The sequence below is a fragment of the Amblyraja radiata genome, chromosome 3 (genome assembly GCF_010909765.2).
Source record: "Amblyraja radiata isolate CabotCenter1 chromosome 3, sAmbRad1.1.pri, whole genome shotgun sequence".
NCBI classification, from domain to species: domain Eukaryota; kingdom Metazoa; phylum Chordata; class Chondrichthyes; order Rajiformes; family Rajidae; genus Amblyraja; species Amblyraja radiata.
Window position 1 is genome coordinate 42,293,848 of NC_045958.1, and position 25,480 is coordinate 42,319,327.

The 25,480-nt window shown below is 39.6% G+C and overlaps 1 protein-coding gene across 4 annotated transcripts in view; it reads right to left on the minus strand.

The window, feature by feature from the left end:
• Positions 1–25,480, minus strand: part of fancc (FA complementation group C) — a 140,237-nt gene that overhangs the window by 32,664 nt on the left and 82,093 nt on the right. For all 4 annotated transcript variants that reach the window (XM_033017700.1, XM_033017699.1, XM_033017698.1 and 1 more), the window contains 2 exons: positions 10,276–10,432; positions 1,760–1,815 (listed from right to left, as the gene is read on the minus strand). In XM_033017700.1, coding sequence (XP_032873591.1) covers positions 1,760–1,815; positions 10,276–10,432 — 213 coding nt within the window. The remainder of the gene's footprint in view (positions 1–1,759; positions 1,816–10,275; positions 10,433–25,480) is intronic.

The window sequence follows — 25,480 nt, forward strand, 5'->3', positions numbered from 1 at the left end:
GTGTTTGTTTTATTGATCAAAATATATGAAAAAAATTTGCTTTTCAACGCAGTGCAATGCTTGTGTTTGATTTATTGATCAAAATGTATGAAATTTAAATATTTGAAAGTGATGCCATGAGACACTACTCTGAAATATAATATCTTCATACATCACTTTGCCATCAACATGTCAAGCATTTCCTTTATTGATATTGAAACAAACAAAAGTTTTAACCACAAAAAAAGTTTGATAAGAACATACAACAGTGCATACAAAAATATTACATAAAATTTGAAATTATCTATAATAAATCTATAAAGAATCATCACTTTAACAAAAGAAAAGTTTGATTTATTATTAGATTATAAAGAACATACAGCAGTGCTTAAAAATATATATAATCACATAAAATTTGAAATTGTCTACATTAAATCTATAAGGAATCATCACTTTAACAACAAAAAAAACAAAGTCAGCACCAGCGACAACCTACGTCACCTGGCGACAAGCTACGTTAACCTGGCGACAACCTACGTTAACCTGGCAACAAGCTACATCAGCAGAAGTCAAGCTACGCTCATTGGCGTCAAACCCATTGTCGCCGACTGCCCCCGAAAATGTTTCAACCCACCGAGTCGACATGAACCACAGATCACCTGTTCACACTAGTTCTACATTAACCCACACCCTTACCCACTTCCTACACACCTGGGGCAATTTACAGAGGCCAATTAACCTACACACCCATATGTCTGTGGGATTTGGGAGGAATCTGGAGCACCTGGAGAAAACCCATGCAGTCACTAGGAGACCATGCAAACTGCACACAGACAGCACCCGAGGTCAGGATCGAACCTGGATCACTGGTGCGGCGAGTTCCTGCTGTGGAAGGAGTTTAGTGAATCTGATTGATTCCAAGGAAAGCACAATTGATGTATGAAAAGAGATTATGTCAAATAAGCATTGAGGACGGAGGATCACAATAGAAGTACATGGGGCAAATCATTTATGATTGACACAACAAGTTTCTTCTCAGAGAATGGTTAGTGTGGAATTCTCCATTACAGAAACCAATTCAAGGCAAATTATTAAACATATTTAACGTGTGAGGTGTTTTTCTTTTGGCTGGGGGTATCAAAGTTTACAGGGAGAATGGTACCAGATTGACAGCAATCATCATGAATGGAGAAGCAGACTTAAAGAGCCAAAAAGCCTACCTTTGCTTCTATATTTTATGTGCCTTTCTATGTACACAGAACTGAAATTAGACACTTGGAGTCTGACCAAAGCTCTAAATAATTTAAGAATAATTCCCAAAGGTACACAAAATTGCTGGAGGAACTCAGCGGGTGCAGCAGCATCTATGGAGCGAAGGAAATAGGCGACGTTTCGGGCCGAAACCCTTCTTCAGACCCTTTGAGAAGTCCACTTGAGAATCAGAATTTTTTTTTCTATGATTGTCACCCTTTAGTTATTTGCATTCCTCCTCCAAAATCTCCAGACTCCACCACAGTTAATTTTTTAATCAGCATTTTATCCTAATTTGTCTTTCAGGTATAATCATCAACCATTTGCTTTTCCAAATTGAATTCCATTTTTGCCCCCTAAGCCTGTCTACACCTTTCATAACTTGTTGCTCAAATTTACATTGCTTTCTGTACAACACACGAGTGCCAACTGCAATCTTGGGCAAGTTCTGACAGTGAAAGCAGGAGCGATAGGAAGAAATCCTTATGCAATTTGTATTTACATGAATAAATAAACACACTATTCTCACCTGAAATAATTATCAATTACCCTAAATAGTGAAGGATGATCGGCTGATACTTTCGGCTGCAATAAAAAAAACACATTTATTGGAGTGCTACTTTTGTATAAAGTACTATTCGCTTCCACAATTAAGCACTTCATTTCTTCTGGATCAGCCAGTATCAATGTTTTCAGTTAATAAATTCCAAGATGAAAGAAGTTGAACATGCTGAAAATAGGCAGGTTTTTGCACAAAGCACATCTTGACTATCACTGCAGTTCCGTAAATATTCTGTTTAATATTCTGAGTTAATGAATTCGTCGACGCAACAGGTATATCCAAAATTCTAAATTTGAGCTTACTCTGGCAATTTTTTTTAACGAGTTAATCATTATAGTAAGTTACCTTAATAAAACTAGTTTCTGAGATAAAAGTATGTATATTTACTTGGCAAACATTTAAACAAGATATTTTATGTATCTTTTAAATTAAGATACGATAAATTATAATATCTCTCCATAAAAGTTAGTTTTTACTGCTGTTTGACCTCTTATGTGTTAATATTAAATACATGAGCATGAAGATATAAACTCAGGATCTATAAATGAATTTTCCCATTTCATCATATTTTATAGTCTGCCAGTTTAATTCTGATTTTAATATTTATATTCCCGTTAAATTATTGGCTTTCAGTACCACTCCAGGATCTGAACTCAAAATAGAATATCAATTTGGCGCAAAAATGGGCTGCATTGTCAAAATAGATATACTTTAAATACATTGTTAACAAAGCATCACCTGTCAGTTCAGAAAAGAGCCTGGTATTCTGTCAAAATCCTGCCCAGCAATTATATCCCACCAGCCATCACCAATCAATTGACCAGTTACTAAATTACTGCATTGGGGGATCTGGTTATATGAAAATTGTCTGCCATGTTTGCCCACATCACAGTTTAACTACAATTCTAATCCAAATTCTTAAGGGGTTGGACAGGCTAGATGCAGGAAGATTATTCCCGATGTTGGGGAAGTCCAGAAAAAGGGGTCACAGTTTAAGGATAAGGGGGAAGTCTTTTAGGACCGAGATGAGAAAAACATTTTTTACACAGAGATTGGTGAATCTGTGGAATTCTCTGCCACAGAAGGTAGTTGAGGCCAGTTCATTGGCTATATTTAAGAGAGAGTTAGATGTGGCCCTTGTGGCTAAAGGGATCAGGGGGTATGTAGAGATGGCAGGTACAGGATACTGAGTTGGTTGATCATCCATGATCATATTGAATGGCGATGCAGGCTCGAAGGGCCGAATGGCCTACTCCTGCACCTATTTTCTATGTTTCTATTGGTGAACATAAAACATAAGAGTAGATCATTCGTAGACAAAAATGCTGGAGAAACTCAGCGGGTGAGGCAGCATCTATGGAGCGAAGGAATAGGCGACGCTTCGGGTCGAGACCCTTCTTCAGACCCGAAATGTTTCTTCGACCTGAAACGTCGCCTATCCTTTCGCTCCATAGATGCTGCCTCACCCGCTGAGTTTCTCCAGCATCCCAGAAACGGTTCTTGATTATTTAGATGTGTCTTGGCAACGACAATGTACTCCCATTGTAATTCTGTGAAGCTACCTGTCTACACTCAAAACGTTAAAGCTAAGTAGGCAATTATAGCCATTGAAACTTAATTAAATTTAAAATTAAAAAAAATTAATAAAAAACTTGATGGTATTTTGAGTTTGGAGATTCTATCGAAAGGGTCTCCAAGAGAATTCCTTTTTCTCTTGATGAGTAAAATGTTTTATATCCACCTACTTCAGACTCTGAGTGGCTTCACAGCACTTCTGATAACTATTTACATCAATTATAATCAACTAATTTTGAAATATATGTGGCCTGTGTTCTGAGAAACACTAATGCACGCACAATTTATAAAATTACTGTTTCAAGCTTGTCTGTTTGATAGCAATATGACAGTCAAACAAATAGCTTCAGCAAATTCTACAGGGAGGGAATATACCACCATTTATTACTGAGCCGTTTTATACAATTACCACAAATAAAAATGTGATGCAGACAACCATGGGGATAGGTCAAATGTACAACAATTATTTGACATTGATTTATTATTGTCACATCTGCTGAGATAAGTGAAAGACATTGTTTTGCATGCTATCCAGTCATTTCATACTATCCATACGCAAGTACAACAGATGGTGCAAAATGAAAAACAGTGTAGAACATAGTGCTAGTGCAATTGTGTTACAGTTACAGATGTTGCAGTTGCAGAGGATGGCCAGTTTACAGATGTGAGCCTCGATAAGAAGGGGGAGAAATGAAGGAAAAGTTGAATAAAGGGAAAGAGACCCTGGGTTCACTGCTGGGAATGGGAAAGGAACACGGGGGAGTGGGTTACCTGAAATTGGAAAATGAAAAAACAAGGTATGTTAGGAGAGTGGGACTACACCTTTAGCCCACAAGAGATCTATTTAGTAGTCTGATAGCAGAAGGAACTAAGCCGTTTCTGAATCTGGTGTTGTGTGATTGCAAGTTTTTCTATCTTTTGCCTAACGGGAGGAGGAGGAAATTACTACGGTGCAAATGGACCTCGTTTGTCTCAGCCAGCGTAAAATGTACATTGGAGGTGTGTGTAAGTGTGCATGTATGCGTGAAAGAAGAGGGGAAGGCTGGATGCGCGATCGTATGGGCTGCGGCTACAAATCTCTGCATTTTCCTGCAGTCTTGGGCAAAGTAGTTGCAAAACCAAGTTATGATGCATACTCGTAGGATGCTTTCTATCGAGCATTTATAGAAATGAGTTTGAATCATTGGAAAAATGTTGAATTTCCATAATCTTCGGAGGAGGAAGAGTTGGTGTGCTTTCTTGACTGCAGGACAAATTAATGGTGATATTTATGATCAGAAACTTTAAGCTCCCGCCTATCTCCATTTCAGCACCATTAATACTGGTGAGGCGTGTACAACACTATATTTAGATTCGTACAACACAGAAACAGGCCTTTCGGCCCAAATTGCGCATGGCAACTAAGATACCCAATCTGTTGCACCTGTTCGTCTTTGGCGCATATCCCTCTGAACCTTTCCTATCCATGTACTTGTGCAAATGGTTTTTTTAATGAAGACAAAAGATTTGCCATGATGTGCTAGTTCACTGTGCAGACCATAGTCACTCTACAACTACATACTGTAAGTGATAGGAGCAGAATAGGGCCATTCGGCCCATCGTGGACTCTGCCATTCATTCATGGCTGATCTGTCTCTCCCTCCTGACCCCATGCTCCCATAACCCCTAACACCCATACTAATCAAGAATCTATCTATCTCTGCCTTTAAAAAAATCCATTAGCGTGGCCTCCACAGCCTTCTGTGGCAATTAATTCCACAGATTCACCACCCTGACTAAAGAAATTCCTCCTCATCTCCTTCCTAGAGGAACATCCTTTAACCCTGAGGCTTTAATTCTTAGCCCTACCGTTTTTGCATTACAAGACAAGATTGGAAAGTAAGTGCCTGCTACTGGGAACATTGGCTACTGCAAGAGCAAAAACACCATTCATCATCTGTAAGCTATTTAAATAGACTATGATTTCAATGTAAATTACACCCTTCAGTTCCTTTTTTATTTTTACATGTGCATGAAATGTTTCTGCTGAACTAGAGTATCACTGACATATGATGTGAAACAACATTGACACTCAATTTCTCAGGAATGGTAACTAAATGTGTCTATAAATAAAATGCAGTAAAAGTACTGTCGAGAGAGGAAAATCATATGAACCCTGCAGTGTAGGGAATAAATATCTCCAAAATTAGGAGCCATCTCTCTTAATTTAATTTAATTCCTTTGCAGACGTGGCTGTCACTGGAAGCTTTGAATTTAATGTCCATCCCTAAATGCCTTTAAAAGAATAACAGCTAGTCAGCTACTTGAACATTACTGTTTTTAGTTTAGTTTATTGTCACGTGTACAGAGGTACAGCGAAAAGCTCTTTGTTGCGTGCTATCCAGTCAGCAAAAATACTATAGATTACAATCAAGTTGGCCACAGGGTAAGGGAATAATGTTTAATGCAATCAGTAAAGTCTGATTAAAGTTGAGGATAGTATGGTAGCTCAGGACTGCTCTCTAGTTGGTGATAGGATGGTTCAGTTGCCTGATAACAGCTGGGAAGTAACTGTCCCTGAAACTGGAGGTTTCCTCCAATGGGAGAAGGGAGAAGAGGGAGTGACCGGGCTGAGATTCGTCCTTGATTATGCTGGTAGTTTTGCCAAGGCATCGTGAAGTGTAGATGGAGTCAATGGAAGGGAGATTGATTTGTGTGATGATCCGGACTGCATCAACAATTCACTGCAATTTCTTGCGGCTTGGTTGGAGCTGTTGCCAAGCCATGCTGTGACGCATCCTGATAAAACACTTTCTACAGTGCATCTGCAGAAGTTGGTAAGAGTTGAAGGGAACATATCGAACTTCCCAAGCCTTATAAAGGAAGTAGAGGCATTTGTGTGTTTTCTTGATCATCGCTTCGACATGGCTAGTCCAGGACAAGTTGATGGTGATATTTACTCCTAGGAACTTGAAACTTGCAACAATCTCTACTTCGGTGCCTTCAATGCATACCAGGATAATTGCACAGCTTCGCTGACGTCGATCACTATCTCCTTTGTCTTGTTGACATTGAGAGAAAGGTTATTGTCTTGACACCAGGTTATAGACAATAGACAATAGGTGCAGGAGTAGGCCATTCGGCCCTTCGAGCCAGCACCGCCATTCAATGTGATCATGGCTGATCATCCCCAATCAGTATCCCGTTCCTGCCTTTTCCCCATATTCCCTGACTCCGCTATTTTTAAGAGCCCTATCTAGCTCATTCTTGAAAGCATCCAGAGAACCTGCCTCCACCGCCCTCTGAGGCAGAGAATTCCACACACTCACACCTCTCACTGAGAAAAAGTGTTTCCTCGTCTCTGTTCTAAATGGCTTACCTCTTATTCTTAAACTGTGGCCCCTGGTTCTGGACTCCCCCAAATTTCAGGAACATGTTTCCTGCCTCCAGCGTGTCCAAGCCCTTAACAATCTTATATGTTTCATCATCTTATATGTTATGAGGTTCTCAATCTCCTTTCTGTTCTCGGCTTATTATTTGATATGCGCCCACAGTGGTGGTATTGTCTGCGAATTTGTAAATTGAGTTGGAGGTTGTGCAGTGAAGGTAGGGTGAGGTGTACAGCAGGATTTAATGTCAGTATTGGAAAATGGTGATATTGTGCCAAAATCAGGATGATGTGTAACTTAAAGGGAACATGCAGGTGGTGGAGTTTCCAAGTGATTGCTACGCTGTCCTCCCTTTCAGATGGGCTGTTACAGAATATTTTCTAAAGTAATTGCAGTACATTTTGCAGATGGTACACTCTTAGGAATGTCTTCCATAAATGGGGAGAGTGACCAATTATGGTGTCGGATTGAATAACAATCAAAAGACGTGCTTTACCGCAGAAGGTGCTTTCTCAGAGATTGTTGAAGCTTCAGGCACATGAAGAGCAACCTACTATAACCCTGATGTGGCACATGGATGGGGTCAAGAGATCGCTTGTCAGGAAGTGAGTAATTTGCTGCAAGTTACCCAGTCTCTGCCCTCTTAAAATGACAGGAATAAGTTGGGCAGTCAGTTAAATATCTAGTCAATGGTGATCCTATGGATGTTGACTGTGAGAGGTTTGACAATGGGAACACTATTGAATGTCAAGTGGAGATGGTTGGACTCTTGTGGGAAGTGATCACTCCCTGCATGTGTTTCAAAAATATTCTTTCCCACTTAGCAGAACATTCCTAAATGCTGAATGTAAGATGGAAAATTGCATTATCTGAGAAGCAGCAAGGGGAATGAACACTTGTGTAATAACCAGCAAACATCCCTATGAGCAATATGCTCATGGTTAGGTCTTTAATACTGCCCTAAACAGTTCTGTAGCAGTGTCCTGGGTCAATTGCAAGAAAGCTTATTTTATGCAAGGTACAATTTCAGCCAGTGCAGTTTCTCTTGGATTCTCTCTGATTTACAATATACATTTATGAATACTAATGTTTGTAGTTTATTAGTTATGCCAGCCACAGGCTTTTAAATGATCATTCATCAACATAAAATATATATTTTTCTCCTCAATCAGTTAACCAGAAAAAATGTATGTTTTAGTAGAATAAATCTTTAGACATAGAAATTGAGACTTTGAGTATAGAAGTTGGGATGTAATGTTAAAATTGTACAAGGCATTGGTGAGGCCAATTCTGGAGTATGGTGTACAATTTTGGTCGCCTAATTATAGGAAGGATGTCAACAAAATAGAGAGAGTACAGAGGAGTAATACTAGAATGTTGCCTGGGTTTCAGCAACTAAGTTACAGAGAAAGGTTGAACAAGTTAGGGCTTTATTCTTTGGAGCGCAGAAGGTTAAGGGGGGACTTGATAGAGGTCTTTAAAATGATGAGAGGGATAGACAGAGTTGACGTGGATAAGCTTTTCCCACTGAGAGTAGGGAAGATTCAAACAAGGGGACATGACGAGAATTAAGGGACAGAAGTTTAGGGGTAACATGAGGGGGAACTTCTTTACTCAGAGAGTGGTGGCTGTGTGGAATGAGCTTCCAGTGAAGGTGGAGGCAGGTTCGTTTTTATCATTTAAAAATAAATTGGATAGTTATATGGACGGGAAAGGAATGGAGGGTTATGGTCTGAGCGCAGGTATATGGGACTAGGGGAGAATACGTGTTCGGCACGGACTAGAAGGGTCGAGATGGCCTGTTTCCGTGCTGTAATTGTTATAAGGTTATATGGTTATAGCTCTTGTGAAAACTTTTCACCTTGATAAATTTACCACAAGCATACTTTCAATCATCAGCAGAACATGTTGCAGACTATCCTACTTGCAACACATAATCACTAACAGCTTGTAGAAAGTCGTTCTGTTTGGGTTTTGTCAGAACAACTTGGTTTTAGACGTCATTCCGGGCATAGCCCAAATCAGATAATTCCAGAGATTAAGTGAGTATATCTCTGCATGATCTGCATGTCTCCCCTTGACCCAATGTAGCATTTGATTAAAGAGGCAAGTGGGACCCTCTGTAAAAATTACCAAATCATAAATGCACAGATCACCATAAGAAACGTTCCGAAATTTACCTCCAACAGCTTTCCTCCCCATTAAAGAAAACAGTGGGACACATAACTAAATATTTCAGATAGTTCTTTCCCCATATCATGTCACTACTTGGCTAACCAATACCTTACACTCACAAGTCTAACATAAATCAGGAAGATTATTAAATAAACTAAGATAGAGTATTGACAGTTATGCCAGTCTGATGGCACAGCGGTGACTTAACGGGATTACATGGGGGGGGGGGGGGAGGATAAACAGTTATGTAGACATATTATATGATCAGAAGTAGTTAAATGGAGCCACAAGGAACTGCAGATGCTGGTTTACAAAAAAAAAAGATAATGCTAGAGTAACTCAGCGGGTCAGGTAATGTCTCTGGAGAACATAGATACATAACATTTCGAGTCGGGACCCATCTTCAGACTGGTTGTGGGTGGTGGGGGGGGGGGGGGGGGGGGGGAGAGAGCTGGGAGAGGTGGGGACCCAAACTCCTGGTTCACAATTCATAGCTCTTCTATCTTTATCTCAGCACATAGTCTTTTCATCTCTCGCCTTTATCCGACTGTCTCCCAATCAAAAACACCTCTCACCTGTCCTCTCTCCAGCTTTCTCCCCCTCCCCACCACAATCAGCCTGAAGAAGGGTTCTGATCTGAAACACCACCTATCCAAATTCTCCAGAGATACTGCATGACCACTGAATTACTCCAGCACTTGGTGTATTTTTTAGTTAAATGGAGATTCAATGGAAGTATTGAAAATTATGATAGGTTTTGATAAGAACCATTAAGAGTTTCCAACAGCACAAATGTGAAATAACTGCCAAAAAGGACCATAGTGGAGATGGATTTGTGATTTGACCTGAAGTACAGCCTGAAAATGTGATGGAAGCAGATTTGATTGAAATTCGATATGTACTCATATCGCACCATATGTACTCCCGACGTGTACTCGGAAATTTGATATGTACTCGTGAAAAGGTGAAACAAACTGCAGATTAAGTGGAATGCACAGAGGAGCAAGACTATTGGAATAGTTTTTTCAAAGTGCCAACACAAGCAGGAAAGACCTTCTCTGATATATTAGCCTATGATTCACACATTATAGAATGAAATAGCACAAAAAGTGGAAGCCATTAACATCAAATTGTCTTAGCTTTTTGAAAGATCTATCCATTAGACTCTCTTGCCCTTCACTCAAAACCTTGTAATTCCTTTCATCTTCATGCTGCAGAATTGTTATCTTCAGATTTGTCAATACAATTTTCCCCAAAATCTTTAAATTTGACATTCTTCCCTAAACATTCAGTATAAATTCACTGGGGAAATCAATCAAAACCGGTGTTGATAATCTATAATTTGCTTCTTATTAGGAGACCTACCAGTAATGAGTCTGTGATGATGGCTTCAAGTTCCACTAAAGAAACACATGGATGAGATACCAAAGATTCGATAAGATGCAGAACAGTCTGTTCCAGACTAGGAAGGTAGCGCAGCCACAAGTTCACAACTGCAGACTCAGACAGGAGAATCTTTTTTCTATTTAGTTGGGAAAAGGGGAAAAAACGGTGGAGTTAGTATTCCTTTTAGATGCGATTTAAAATCTCACTTATTACCCACCTGCAAATTGTCAATCCATCATCCAAAAGATTCAAATCACCTGTCTCATCCAAAAATTGACAACCTTAGATTTTATTCCGAATTACTTCTTATGTGTGCTGAAATTGGTAATCATGTCTGAAGGAAATGGTAATCATGTCTGAAGAAATGATTCAGTCTGATGCAGATTGATATTATTCTTAAATTCAATAAAGCATCCATTTTAAGTTAAATTGTTCTGCAAAATGTTGTAAACTGTATATTTACGTACACAATGCCTGAAAGTTTTATAGCTTTTTACATAAATTCAGTAGCTTCAACATATCAGTAAAGAATTTCAATACTTACAGTAACTTGCTAGATATCAAAGCAGGAAAAAAACAACAATTTCCACATTTCTTCCAAATTCCCACTGAAATTATGGAGAAGAACTATAACCAAAACACTTTCCAACATGTTTGAAACTAATTATAACAAAATTGAAGAAAACATCAAAAAGGATGTTGAAAGGTGGTCGACCCTTCCTCTAGACTTCAGTGCCAGAATACAAACGGTAAAAATGAATATCCTACCTAAACTACTATATTTATTCCAATCTCTCCCAATTAATGTCCCCTGAGATAAATTCATAGCCTGGGATAAAATGATCTCTAGATTCATTTGGAATAGCAAAAAACCAAGAATAAAACTAACAACACTTCAACTGCCGAAAAGCAAGGGTGGAATGGCTTTACCAAATCTGAGGAAATACTTTTATGCAGCTCAACTCAGACCTCTGGCTTGTTGGTGTAGACCTAATTATGAATCTCGATGGAAAGAAATGGAAAGGGAGATACAGGGTTACCAGACCCAGATTTTGGTGGGAGACAAATATCTGAGAGCGGCTTTGAGACATGCTATGGATCCAATAGTAGCATTTACGTTAGAAATATGGAATGTTATAGTGGAAAAATACAAATTAAAAAGAGGAGTTCAAGCATTGAAGTGGTTCGCATATGACTCAAAGTTTGCCAGGGGTGTATGATTCAAAATTCAAAGAATGGGCACAAAAAGGCATAACGGCAATGTATACAATTTCAGAAAATGGCGAGTTTATGAGCTTCCAAGATTTAAAGTCAAAGTATGGTCTCGAAAACAAAGATTTTTTTAGATACTTGCAATTAAGAGACTACTTTACAAAAGAGATAAGGCTAGAACTAGATGAAACTTCAAATAATTTGATCAAGGTGATTGTAATGTGTGAAACACATTGTTCACCCACAAGCTCACTAGTATGGAGAGAATTTTGCTGGAAGAATCTATCTCGCTTTTTTATAACACCCAAAATAAAAAGCAGACAACTTGCTGTCCAACAACACTGTTGGAGGCTGTGTGGGAGTACGGAGGCAGACCACTCGCATATTTTCTGGAACTGTGTAAAGATAAGACCATACTGGGAAAATGTTAATGTAGCTGTAAAAATTATCTTGGATTATAAAATCCCAAATTCCTGCCCTGTGATGTATCTGGGGCGTATTAAAGATATTGTAAAAATAGAAGATACATATTTGATTAAAGTTTTGCTTGCAGCAAGTAAGAAGGCCATTACCAGGCAGTGGCTTCATGAAAAAAGTCCAAAACAGGAACAGTGGTTAGAAATTGTGCGAGACATCTTTAATATGGAGAAATTGACATATTCCTTGAGAGTCAAGGAGAATTCATTTGAGAAGATCTGGGAAAAATGGACCGTTTATTTGAGCCATGACACCAATTAGATAAATGCCGAGCTAGATATGGGAAGATTGCGTTATATAGAACTAGATGGTATGTTTGTATGAATATTGAATTATCTCCAGATAACTAATCAATGTAATGTTTTTTCTTTTTTTAATTTGGTAAGTGAACCACACGGTCTTATTCCAATTTATATTTTTTTATTTACTTCTTTGTTTTTCCCCCCTATCTACTTTTTTTTAAATTTTGATTGCTGTTTTTCCTACTTTGTTTTATTTATGGTGATGGTGTTGCACTGTTTTGTATATATCGCTTAAAAATCAATAAAAATTTAAGTGAAAAAAAAAAAGAAATTATGGAGAAGATCAGGAGCATCCTGGAAATTTCACAGCAGTAATTGGCGCACGTGCCTCGGAGTTAAAACTCATATTGAACCCACTGATCAGATTCAGAGAATGGCTAATGTCGAAAATTGTTCATTGAATACAATTTGCAGATTAATCCCCCATTTCGCACGCCCTCCAACCCTAATCCAAGAGTAAAAGCCTATTTGTTCCTTAACAATGCAGACTTGAAGAAGTCTTCCTGTTTAATCTGAAACGGAATACTGCTGACTTGCAAACTGTCAAATCCCATCCTAAAATTAATTGTTAACTTTTAAATGTTTTTTTAAGTTCTGAATGTCAGAACCACTGGAAGAGCTGACAGTTTTGACTGATGGCAAAACTGTGGTGGAACTTTGCCAATGGTCCAGGTTTCCGAGAGGTGTTTCAGGGCCAGGATTTGTTCTGGCTCGGTTATCTCTACAAGTGATGTTGCCTAGAGCCTGCCAATCAGCTCCAGGACTCCAGGGCAGAAAGATCAGCCTTCCAAATCTAGAAACATTTTCCCTCCATTGCACCGAACTTAACTTTGTTAACACTTTGCAACTTCACACCAAGGGCCAAAAACATATGAAAATAAAAGATAAAAGTACAAGCGGTGCGATGGTTAGAGACGGAAAGGAAGGGGATGAAACTAGTGCAGGAGACCTTGGTGGAAGTACCTCTTGGAAACAGGTGCACCCTCTTGGGAGCTGTCGGGACAGGCGACGTTTCCAGTCTAAACGGCGGACAGGTCTGTGACTCGAATCCTAGAGCTGAGGTTCGACCAGCGAGATCGACATCAGGCAGAGCCACTGTAGTGGGTGACTCCATTATCAAAGGTGCGGACAGGAGATTCTGTGGCAGCAGGCGAGACTCGAGGAAGGTGTATTGCTTCCCTGGTGCCAGGGTCCAAGATGTCTCAGGCCGACTTCAGAATATCCTCGAGAGGGAAGGTGAACCGCCAGAGGTAGTTGTACATGTAGGCACAAATAATGTGGGTAAGAAGAGGAAGGAGGTTCTGCAACGTGAGTATAGGGAACTAGGTAGGAGGCTGATTCTAGGGTGGTTATCTTTGGGTTGCTTCCAGTACCTCGTGCTAGTGAGGGTAGGAACAGGGAGATCCGGGATCTGAATGTGCGGCTGAGGAGTTGGTGCAAGGGGCAGGGATTTAGATTTCTAGATCATTGGGATGTCTTAATAGAAACATAGAAAATATGTGCAGGAGGAGGCCATTCGGCCCTTCGAGCCAGCACCGTCATTCATTGTGATCATGGCTGATCGTCCCCAATCAATAACCCGTGCCTGCCTTCTCCCCATACCCCTTGATTCCACTAGCCTCTAGAGCTCTATCTAACTCTCTCTTAAATCCATCCAGTGATTTGGCCTCCACTGCCCTCTGTGGCAGGGAATTTCACGAATTCACAACTCTCTGGGTGAAAACGTTTTTTCTCACCTCAGCCTTAAATGGCCTTCCCTTTATTCTAAGACTGTGGCCCCTGGTTCTGGACTCGCCCAACATTGGGAACATTTTTCCTGCATCTAGCTTGTCCAGTCCTTCTATAAATTTATACGTTTCTATAAGTATCCCCTCATCCTTCTAAACTCCAGTGAATACAAGCCTAGTCTTTTCGATCTTTCCTCATATGACAGTCCCGCCATCCCAGGGATCAATCTCGTGAACCTACGCTGCACTGCCTCAATCACAAGGATGTCCTTCCTCAAATTAGGAGACCAAAACTGTACACAATACTCCAGATGTGGTCTGACCAGAGCCCTATACAACTGCAGAAGATCCTCTCTATTCCTATACTGAAATCCTCTTGTTATGAAGGCCAACATTCCATTAGCTTTCTTCACTGCCTGCTATACCTGCACGCCAACTGCAATCCATGTTGACCTGGACTAGGAGCAGTGGTGACCTGTACAAAAGGGATGGGTTGCACCTTAATTGGAGGGGGACCGACATACTAGCAGGCGGGTTTGCTAGTGCTACACTGGTGGGTTTAAACTAAACAGTGGGAGGGTTTGAGTCAACAACGTGGAAGTGTATGCGTATAGCAGTTATCATGGGTGATTTTCATCTATATAGATTGGGCCAACCAAATTGGTAGCAGCGCGGAGGAGGATTTCCTGGAATGTTTTTTTAAACCAATATGTAGAAGAACCGACCAGAGGACAGGCCATCCTAGACCGGGTATAGTATAATGAGGAAGGATTAGTTAACGATCTTGTTGTGCAAAGCCCCTTGGGCAACAGTGACCGTAATATGGTGGAATTCTGCATTAGGATGGAAAGTGACACTGATAATTCAGAGACGAGAGTCCTGAATTTAAAGAAAGGAAACTTTGAAGGTATGAGACGGGAATTGGCTAGGAAAGACTGGCAAATTATACTTGAAGGGTTGACAGTGGAGATGCAATGGCAAAGATTTAAAGACCGCATGGATGAACTCCAAAAATTGTTCAGCAATGTCTGCCGAAAAAAATAAAACAACAGTGACTATAGTATGGTGGAATTCTGCATTAGGATGGAAAGTGACACGGTTAATTCCCAGAGTACTCAAGGAGTCATGTAATCGGGTTTCACTGTAAGTTAATTGATACATGTGACAATAAACAGACCATTGAAACCTTTGAGATGGCCCTAGAAATCGTGGATGCATTGGTGATCATTTTCCAACGTTCTCTCCACTCTGGATCAGTTCCTGTGGACTGGAGCGTAGCCAATGTAACCCCACTTTTTAAGAAAGGAGGGAGAGAGAAAACTGGGAATTATAGACCAGTTAGCCTTATATCGGTAGTGGGGAAGCTGCTCGAGTTGATTGTTAAAGATGTTACAGCAGCGCATTTGGAAATCATTGACAGGATTGGCGAAAGTCAGCATGGATTTTTGAAGGGGAAATCATGCTTGACCAATCTTCTGGAATTTTTTGATGTAACAAGTAGAATGGATAAGGGAGAGCCAGTGGATCTGGTGCAGAGTACCCTCCATAATGTTTGTGACAAAGACGCATCATTTATTTATTTGCCTCTGTACTCCACAATTTGAGATTTGTAATAGAAAAAAATCACACGTGGTTAAAGTACACATTGTCAGATTTTAATAAAGGCTATTTTTATTCATTTTGGTTTCACCATGTAGAAATTACAGCAGTGTTTATACATAGTCCCCCCCATTTCAGGGCACCATCATGTTTGGGACACAGCAATGTCATGTAAATGAAAGTAGTCATGTTTAGTATTTTGTGCATATCCTTTGCATGCAATGACTGCTAGAAGTCTGCGATTCATGGACATCACCAATTGCTGGGTGTCTTCTCTGGTGATGCTCTGCCAGGCCTGTATTGCAGCCATCTTTAGCTTATGCTTGTTTTGGGGGCTAGTCCCCTTCAGTTTTCTCTTCAACATATAAAAGGCATGCTCAATTGGGGTCAGATCGGGTGATTGACTTGACCACTCAAGAATTGACCATTTTCTAGCTTTGAAAAAGTCCTTTGTTGCTTTGGCAGTATGTTTGGGATCATTGTCTTGCTGTTGAATGAGTCTCCGGCCAATGAGTTTTGAGACATTTGTTTGAACTTGAGCAGATAGGATGTGTCTGTGCATTTCTGAATTCATTATGCATCAGCAGTTGTATCACCAATTAAGATAAGTGAGCCAGTACTTTCAGCAGCCTTACATGCCCGGGACATAACACCTCCACCACAGTGTTTCACAGATGAGGTGGTATGCTTTGGATCTTGGGCAGTTCCTGCTCTCCTCCATACTTTGCCCTTGCCATCACTCTGATATAAGTTAATCTTTGTCTCATCTGTCCACAAGACCTTTTTCCAAAACTGCGGTTGCTCTTTTAAGTACTTCTTGGCAAACTGTAACCTGGCCATCCTATTTTTGTGGCTAACCAGTGATTTGCATGTTGCAGTGTTAGCCTCTGTATTTCTGTTCATGAAGTCTTCTGTGGACATAGAAACATAGAAAATAGGTGCAGGAGTAGGCCATTCGGCCCTTCGAGCCTGCACCGCCATTCAATATAATCATGGCTGATCATCCAACTCAGTATCTTGTACCTGCCTTCTCTCCATACCCCCTGATCCCTTAAGCCTCAAGGGCCACATCTAACTCCCTCTTAAATATAGCCAATGAACTGGCCTCAACGACTTTCTGTGGCAGAGAATTCCACAGACTCACCACTCTCTGTGTGAAAAAAAAATATTCTCATCTCGGTCCTAAAATACTTCCCCCTTATCCTTAAACTGTGATCCCTAGTTCTGGACTTCCCCAACATCGGGAACAATCTTCCTGCATCTAGCCTGTCCAACCAACCCCTTAAGAATTTTGTAAGTTTCTTTAAGATTCCCCCTCAATCTTCTAAATTCTAGCGAGTACAAGCTGAGTCTCTCCAGTCTTTCTTCATATGAAAGTCCTGCCATCCCAGGAATCAGTCTGGTGAACCTTCTCTGTACTCCCTCTATGGCAAGAATGTCTTTCCTCAGATTAGGAGACCAAAACTGTACGCAATACTCCAGGTGTGGTCTCACCAAGGCCATGTACAACTGCAGTAGAACCTCCCTGCTCCTATACTCAAATACTTTTGCTAGTGATCATTGACAAATCCACACCTTATAACCATATAACAATTACATCACAGAAACAGGCCATCTCGGCCCTTCAGGTCCGTGCCGAACACTTATTTTCCCCTAGTCCCATCTACCTGCACTCAGACCATAACCCTCCATTCCTTTCCCGTCCATATACCTATCCAAATTATTTTTAAATGATAAAATCAAACCTGGCTCCACCACTTCCACTGGAAGCTCATTCCACACAGCTACCACTCTCTGAGTAAAGAAGTTCCCCCTCATGTTACCCCTAAACTTCTGTCCCTTAATTCTCAAGTCAAAACCTGAAAAGTGTTTCTGATCTGTCGGACAGGTGTTTGGGAATTTTTCTTTATTATAGAGAGAATTCTTCTGTCATCAGCTGTGGAGGTCTTCCTTGGTCTGCCAGTCCATTTGCGATTAGTAAACTCACCAGAGCTCTCTTTCTTCTTAATGATGTTCCAAACAGTTGATTTTGGTAAGCCTAAGGTTTGGCTGATGTCTCTTAACAGTTTTATTCTTGCTTCTCAGTCTCATAATGGCTTCTTTGACTTTCATTGGCACAACTTTGGTCCTCATGTTGATAAACAGCAATAAAAGTTTCCAAAGGTGATGGAAAGACTGGAGGAAAGACTAGGTACTGAGAGCTCTCTTATACCTGCGCTAAGGAGGCAATTAAACACACCTGAGCAATTACAAACACCTGTGAAGCCATGCGTCTCAAACATTATGGTGCCCTGAAATGGGGGGGGGGGGGGGGGGATTATGTATAAACAGAGCTTTTTTTTAACATGGTTAAATCAAAATGTATAAAAATACCCTTTAATAAAATATGACAATGTGCACTTTAACCATATGTGGGGGTTTTTCTATTACAAACCTCATATTGTGGAGTACAGAGGCCAATAAATAAATGATGGGTCATTGTCCCAAACATTATGGAGGGCACTGTATCTGGATTTTCAAAAAGCTTTTGACAAGGTCCCACACAAGAGATTAGTGTGCAAAATTGGAGCACTTGGTATTGGGGGTAGGGTTTTGACATGGATAGAGAACTAGTTGGCAGACAGGAAGCAAATATTAGGAATTAACAGGTCCTTTTCAGAATGGCAGGCAGTGACTGGTGGGGTGCCGCAAGGCTCGGTGCTGGGACCCCAGTTATTTACAATATATATTAATGATTTAGAGGAGGGAAAGAATGTGATGTCTCCAAGTTTGCAGATAACACAAAGCTGGGTGGCAGTGTGAGCCGCGAGGAGGATGCTATGAGGCTGCAGGGTGACTTGGATAGGTTGGGTGAGTGGGCAGATGCATGGCAGATGCAGTCTGTGGATAAATGTGAGGTTATCCACTTTGGTGGAAAGAACAGGAAGGCAGATTATTATCTGAATGGTGTCAGATTAGGAAAAAGAGAGGTGCAATGAGACCTGGGTGTGCTTGTACATCAGTCACTGAAAGTAAGCATGCAGGTACAGCAGGTAGTGAAGAAAGCTAGTGGCTTGTTGGCCATCAATGCGAGAGGATTTGAGTTTAGGAGAAAATGTCCTACTGCAGATGTACAGGGTCCTGGTGAGGCCGCACATGGAGTATTGTGTGCAATTTTGGTCTCCTAATTTAAGGAAGGACATTATTGCTATTGTGGGGGTGCACCAGGTTAATTCCCGGGATGGCGGGACTGACATATGATGAAAGAATGGGTCGGCTGGGCTTGTATTCACTGGAATTTAGAAGGATGAGAGGATATCTTGTAGAAACATATAAAATTCTTAAAGGATTGCACAGGCTATATGCAGGAAAAATGGTCCTGATGTTGGGGCAGTCCAGAACCAGGGGTCAATGTTTAAGAATAAAGGGTTAGTCATTTCGGACTGAGATGAGGAAAAACGTCTTCACCCAGAGTGTTGTGAATCTGTGGAATTCTCTGCCACAGAAGGCAGTTAAGGCCAATTTACTGGATTTTTTCCAAGAGAGAGTTAGATTCGGCTCTTAGTGCTCAAGGAATCAAGGGATATGGGGAAAAAGCAGTAACGGAATACTGATTTTAGATGATCAGTCATAATCATATTGAATGGCGGTGCTGGCTCGAAAGGCCAAATAGCCTCCTCCTGCGCCTATTTTTCTATGTTTCTAAAATGCATGTGTAAAGTACATATTAAGAACACAGAACACCCAACACAAAATATAGTTTATGGAAAATTACATCACTCAAGTATAATGAGCACATGAAATATAAGTAGTGGATTAGTGAAAATCAGCAAATATCAGAATACATTCCATCTTAAATAAAAACAAAAATGCATCAATTTTCCAGAGTTTACATTTTGAGGATAGAAAACTATTAAGTTTATACTTTTCATGAATAATTTTGCCATTAATTAGCAATCCTACTCAGAGTTTATATTACAGTCACAGAGCTTTATAGCACATAAACAGTCCCTTCATTCCAACGCAACCATGCTGACCAAACAACTCAATGAAGCTAATCCCACTTGCCTTTGCCCGGCCCAAATCTCTACAATCCGTTCTATCCAAGTACCTGTCTGTCTATTTGTCTTTTAAATGTCATAATTTTGCCCACCTCTACCATTTCCTCTGGCAGCTAGTTTCATGCATCACTACCCTCTACGTGACGACGCAAGAAAGGAAAACAAATCACACAAGCTTCATGTCACCTGTTTTTTGGGCAATCATCTTAAATAGTGACCTTTTCTTATCAACTTGTCAGTCACCGGAAACCAGTTACTTTGCCCAAACCATTCATGATTTTAAGCAGGTCAACCAAATCTCCTCCGTTCTGCATTCTCTAAGTAGGACAATCTTTCCAGTTCATCCGTTAAACCATAATTCCTGGAAACATGCCATTATAACTTTCACATCCCACATCTCTCCTAAAGCCTGATGCCTAAAATTGAACCTACAATTCCAACTTGGGATAAATGTTTCATATTGGATATTACATATATCCCTTGCCTTGAAGATAATCCATTGCTTATAATGATTAGTCAGTATTTCAAATCACTCTGATTCAAAAGGGTGCCTAACACAATAGTAGGAGATGACGACAGCAGGATATAGGGAGAAGTAAGAAATAGGAAAACTGTAGCAAACTTGATGGACCAATAGTGGTGCTATATATCAATTTTTTTTAAAACATTCCCTTCAGAAGAGGCATTTGAGCAAGGTGGCAACAAAGCTGCATGGTTTTTAGACATTAAGGGAATCAAGGAATAGAGAGTTGGAGGTAAAAACAAAAGTTGCTGGAAGCACTCAGCAGATCAAGCACAATATTTATAGAAATAAGATTAGTCAATACTGTAGGTCAGAAACCATGCATCAGGAGAGGGTGCAGAGAACAGAGAGAAAGTCAGTGAAATGTAATTTGCAGACCAAACATAAATAAATTAAGTTTAACAGGGAGGTTCTGGCACATTGATGGAAAAATAAGTGATGTTTACTACATATGCTTACATTTGATGCAGCAAACACCTTTCATTAAGGCCATTTGGTCACAGAAATTTTGAGATACAGAATAAAATTTGACTCGTGGAATTTATGCCAAAGAAAGTGAATACATTTTTTTTCCCAACCCGCAGTTATGCAGTTGATGTGTTTTGTACCATGAAAGTCGTGATGCAAACTGTTCTCTCGGAATGCAACCCCACCCTCCCATAACACGGGAGTCGCCTATGTTAAAAAATATTGCAAGTGATGCATAGATAGTGCAACAATGTGGCACTAAACCAAAGGATGGCATAACCTTATTGATCAGCAGAACAAGCACAGGACTTGAATGTCTTCCTCCTAATTCTATTTCTTATGCAGGATTAGGAGAATATTATTTTTATTAGAGAGGGTCAATTAAAAAAAAATCTCTACTTACTAGCTAATAGATATTTAAACACTCACTTTACACTCACCAGGCTGTTCATTTCAGTAATATGACTGTAAAATTTACCGTAGATACTAATTTACCAGTCATCACATTACCAGCAAGAACAATTTAGTGATTTAAATTTGCCCAGCCTCATTATTTCCATTTGTCTTTATTAAGAAATAATTTAGCCTCTAACCTAGTGTGCTGCTGAGTTTTATTACTGCTTTCCATTGTCTGTGGATACATCTGTAGTTTTCAACACTGTTGCAATTTCACTGTAAATTGGTCTCGACACTACAGCTTGATGCCAACTCATTGTTGATGCACCACAGCTGCATACATTAAAATGAAGTCTGTTCAAAAGCTACAGCTCTGTAAAAGGAATAGTAGATAAATATGATGAAATAAAAAGGAATGTCATAAATTAATAAAATGTAATAAATAGAAACTGTTGCTTCACCTCGAAGGTGTTTAGGTCCTTGGATATTAGGAATGGAAAAGATAAAAGGGTTGCATGAAGAGGGGAGTGGGTGTTAAAGTGCAAATATGAATCCAGGGAGTCTGTGAAGGAGCAGACACTTTGGAATGTTGGAAGGGAAGGGAAGGGGAGGGGAGGAAAGATGTACCTGTAGTGCCACATTGTTGAGTGTGGCAGAAATTATGGAGGTTGATCCTTTACATATGGAGGGTGATGGTATGGAGGATGAAGAGAAGCAAGCCCTTTCCTCACTCTGGACGAGATGGGTAGAGCTCGTTGGACTGATACCATTGAGAATATCGGACATATTTCTCACCAAGTAGGAAAGTTCTGAATCTCAACATTAATGTAAAAGTTCAAAATCTATTCAACAAGAAACACTGGCAATTTCCTGTCCATGCTTTTAGATGAATTCCTGGTGAAGTCTGACGTCAGAGCAGGTGTTTGCTGAGATTCCTCAGTATTTAGTGAGAAATCAGCTGCTGAATCATGCAGCTGGTTGGTCATTCAATTAAAAGGCTTTGTGAAAGAAATGGTATGGAAATAGCAAGTTTCATTTTTCTTAATTTAATATTTTTTATGATTTAAAGTTATCTTAAACTGATTTTTATTTTTTAACAATTCATAATTACATTTTTTTGAAGTGCTTTTAAAAAGAAAAATGGTGTTAACTTTTGTAGCAAAGCTGGTGGTGGCTTTGTCACCTGCTAAATGATTGCAATATAACCCGTGGATGGGGTTTGTCTAACAATCATAGATCAGCCCTTTGAATTGTTCAAGGTACTGGAATTGCCCACAGCCTCGCTGGTTTGACTCCAGGACTCTCTGGTAGAGTAAGATATGTTTTTTTGGGTGTAGAAAAGAGAAGATTAATAAAAGAGAGTTATAATACAGATAACGGGTTCTCTTTAAGAAAAACTAAGCTATCGAGTTTAAGGGCACTGAAAGGTGGCGTGTCAGTTCCAGGGGTAATAAATGATTTTAGTAGGGGAAATGATTGGCATTAAGTGTCCTGGAGATATTGAAGTTCACATTTGGGTGAGGCACAACATGGAGCTATCAACTTCATATGGGCGGAATGGTTCCCATAACAGAAATACCAAATCAGGACTGACAGGAATGAAGGCAGGCACGGATTATTGATTGGGGACGATTAGCCAATGAATGGCGGTGCGGTGCTAGCTCAAAGGGCCGAATGGCCTCTTCCTGCACCTATTTTCTATGTTTCTATGAAGTTGAGATGAAATTGGTAATTGGTAATTTTGATGAAAAGGTTATGGTATTTAAAGGTTAGCTTAGCAGATGAAGCCGTATACAGTAAATGACCTGTAAGGAGATTGGAGTCGGTGACAAAGAAGTTGAGCTTGAGCTTGAGATCCAATCAAGTACAAATACCTCATATTATGCAACTCATCACAACTCACTAACACCAATATACCAAAAAATAGATAACACTCCTCCAGTCACACCTACTGCCGTTGTTTACGGATCAATGCCAATTAGCAATATGCTGACTGAATCATCATTTGGAATTGTAGCCCTCCTTACAGAATCTAGAGAATAAAAAGGGCTTTAATGCTTCGGTTTAATACCCAAGTTAAATATCTGAAAATGTAATATACTACAATATATTGGATGATTGGAGTCACTCGTGTCATCTTTGTGCCACCTCACAAATGTGTTTGACAACAAATGTACAACAGCAGTTTTACCTAGATATAATGTTGCATTTTCATTTTGCAAAGCAGCCGTCTTTGTGGTCTTACCAAATGAAACTGCCAATCTGAGTTGAATTATAACTGACTGTTTTAAAGATCTCTATCTACTAAAAAAATTGTTTAAAATTCCAAAATTAATGCTTTGGCACTGTTGATTTTGACGTGATTATACTTTCATGCTATGTCCCATATCACGTTACATTACCAATGCATCAACCTCTATATAATATAATTAGTATAAATTTATAAATACTCCAGTTTAGTTCAGTTGAGTGAGATACTGCATGGATACAGACCCTTCGGCCCACCGAGTCAGGGCCGACAAGTAATCAACTGTACTCCAGTTGTATCCTACACATTAGGGGCAATTAACAGAACCCAATTAACCTACAAACATGCACGTCTTTGGGAATGTGGGAGGAAACCGGAGCACCCGGAGAAAACCCATACCCAGGGAAAACGTACAAACTCTGTACAGATGGCACCCTATTCAGGATCCAACCCAGGTTTCGGGCACAGGAAGGCTGCAACTCCACCTCTTTGCCACTGTGTCACCCTAGTAAGCACAAGTAAATAAAGTTTCATATACAGCTGTGAGTATTGACTCTTCTTATACAGCTGTGAGTATTGACTCTTCTTACTGGATTACTGTTTTATATGCATGATATTGTTTGAAGATAAGTACTGGACACTCATATTTTGCACTATATTTTCAAAATTTACAATAAATCACCAATTTTAATACATACTATTTAACTTTATATCACAACATAATTAAAAGCATTGTGGAAGTAAATGTACATATTTCTGATAATGAACAAAGCATTATGAGAAAATTACTGTTTATAGGCATTGGTTTATTATTATCACGTGTACCAAAATAAGGTAAAATGCTTGTCTTTGTGTGCTATTCAAATCAAAGCAGGGAAACTTAAACGTGGCAGAACATTGCATCACAAAGGTAGAAGATTACTTCACTTAGAGTTCAGCGTCCAATTTCAGATTAATTTTCAATATTGTATTTGGCACACACTTACATTATAAGGCATGTTAATTCATTCCACAATGCTATCTTTGGAATCTGTACAGAAGGAATATTTTTACCAAGCAGTCTTTTATGGATTTGCTTCTGATGATTTCTGTGTGGGCTTGGAGACTATTAATTGTGCATGCCATATCACAAGCCACAATTTACTTTTTAAGTAAGAAGTGCTGGAGTTACAAAAATCAAATGTAGCATTTGCCACCAACGTTTGTGGGTTACTGTAAATAATACTTTGTTCAAGAATGTTGATATGTCATTATATTTTTAATGTACCTCATGCATGCACATAATTTCTTGATTTAAGAGCAAAATCTACTAAATATAGCAATTTATTAAAGGTAAATAAAATAAAATAATTTCACTTTCTCTCTTCTTCCTGCCAATATTTGGTCGGGGCAACGTACTCAAGTTTCAGCCTGTACACCATTCTGTGCTGAAGAAACAATATTGTCTAGAGTGCTGGAAAACATGTTCAGCAATACCATTAGAGTTGAATCCAACCCAGCATCAACATATGCAGACATCCTGCTGGATTTTCAGATTATGATTAAATGTGGAAATCCTAATGGATTTTCACTTACCCAAATTAGAGTGACTGGTCAACTGCAGTAACTGCACTCAAGGGGGACAGTGTGGCAACATTGCTGAGAAATCAATATTTTGATAAGGTTTTTCTGGGTATTCTCAATGTAACTCAACTAGGTGTTGAGACAGCAGCATCATATATCAGTTACAAGACACAGCCTTCTTTAGCCTTCAAATCCCCCATATTTTTAATCTCTTGTTTTTTTCCTTAAAAAAAAAGTCCACACAAGATGTCCCAGTTGGTAACTGATATTTAGCAGTAACACATGGTTTGGCCTTCAGCATCAATGGGAGTTAATCCTGGCGAGCAGTGGGTTTCTGAGACTTTGATGACCTCTGAGTGACTGTCCCAGAGACTGGAACCAAAGAGTCTAGCTCTGGATGGTAAAGACACTTCACAATTTCCAATCCCACCACACACTACCCTTCAGCCTCCTGTACCCCTTTTTTTTTCTTTTCTCTTATAGCTTTTATTCTTCCATCAATATTCCACAGCTGCATTCCTTCCTACAGTAATATCCCTTTGTAAGTTTTGCCCAGCATTTCTCTGATTCTGTGTTTTTTTTTAAACGAGATGTTTTTCTAATGTCAGGGATTGTGCTACCTTGTGGTT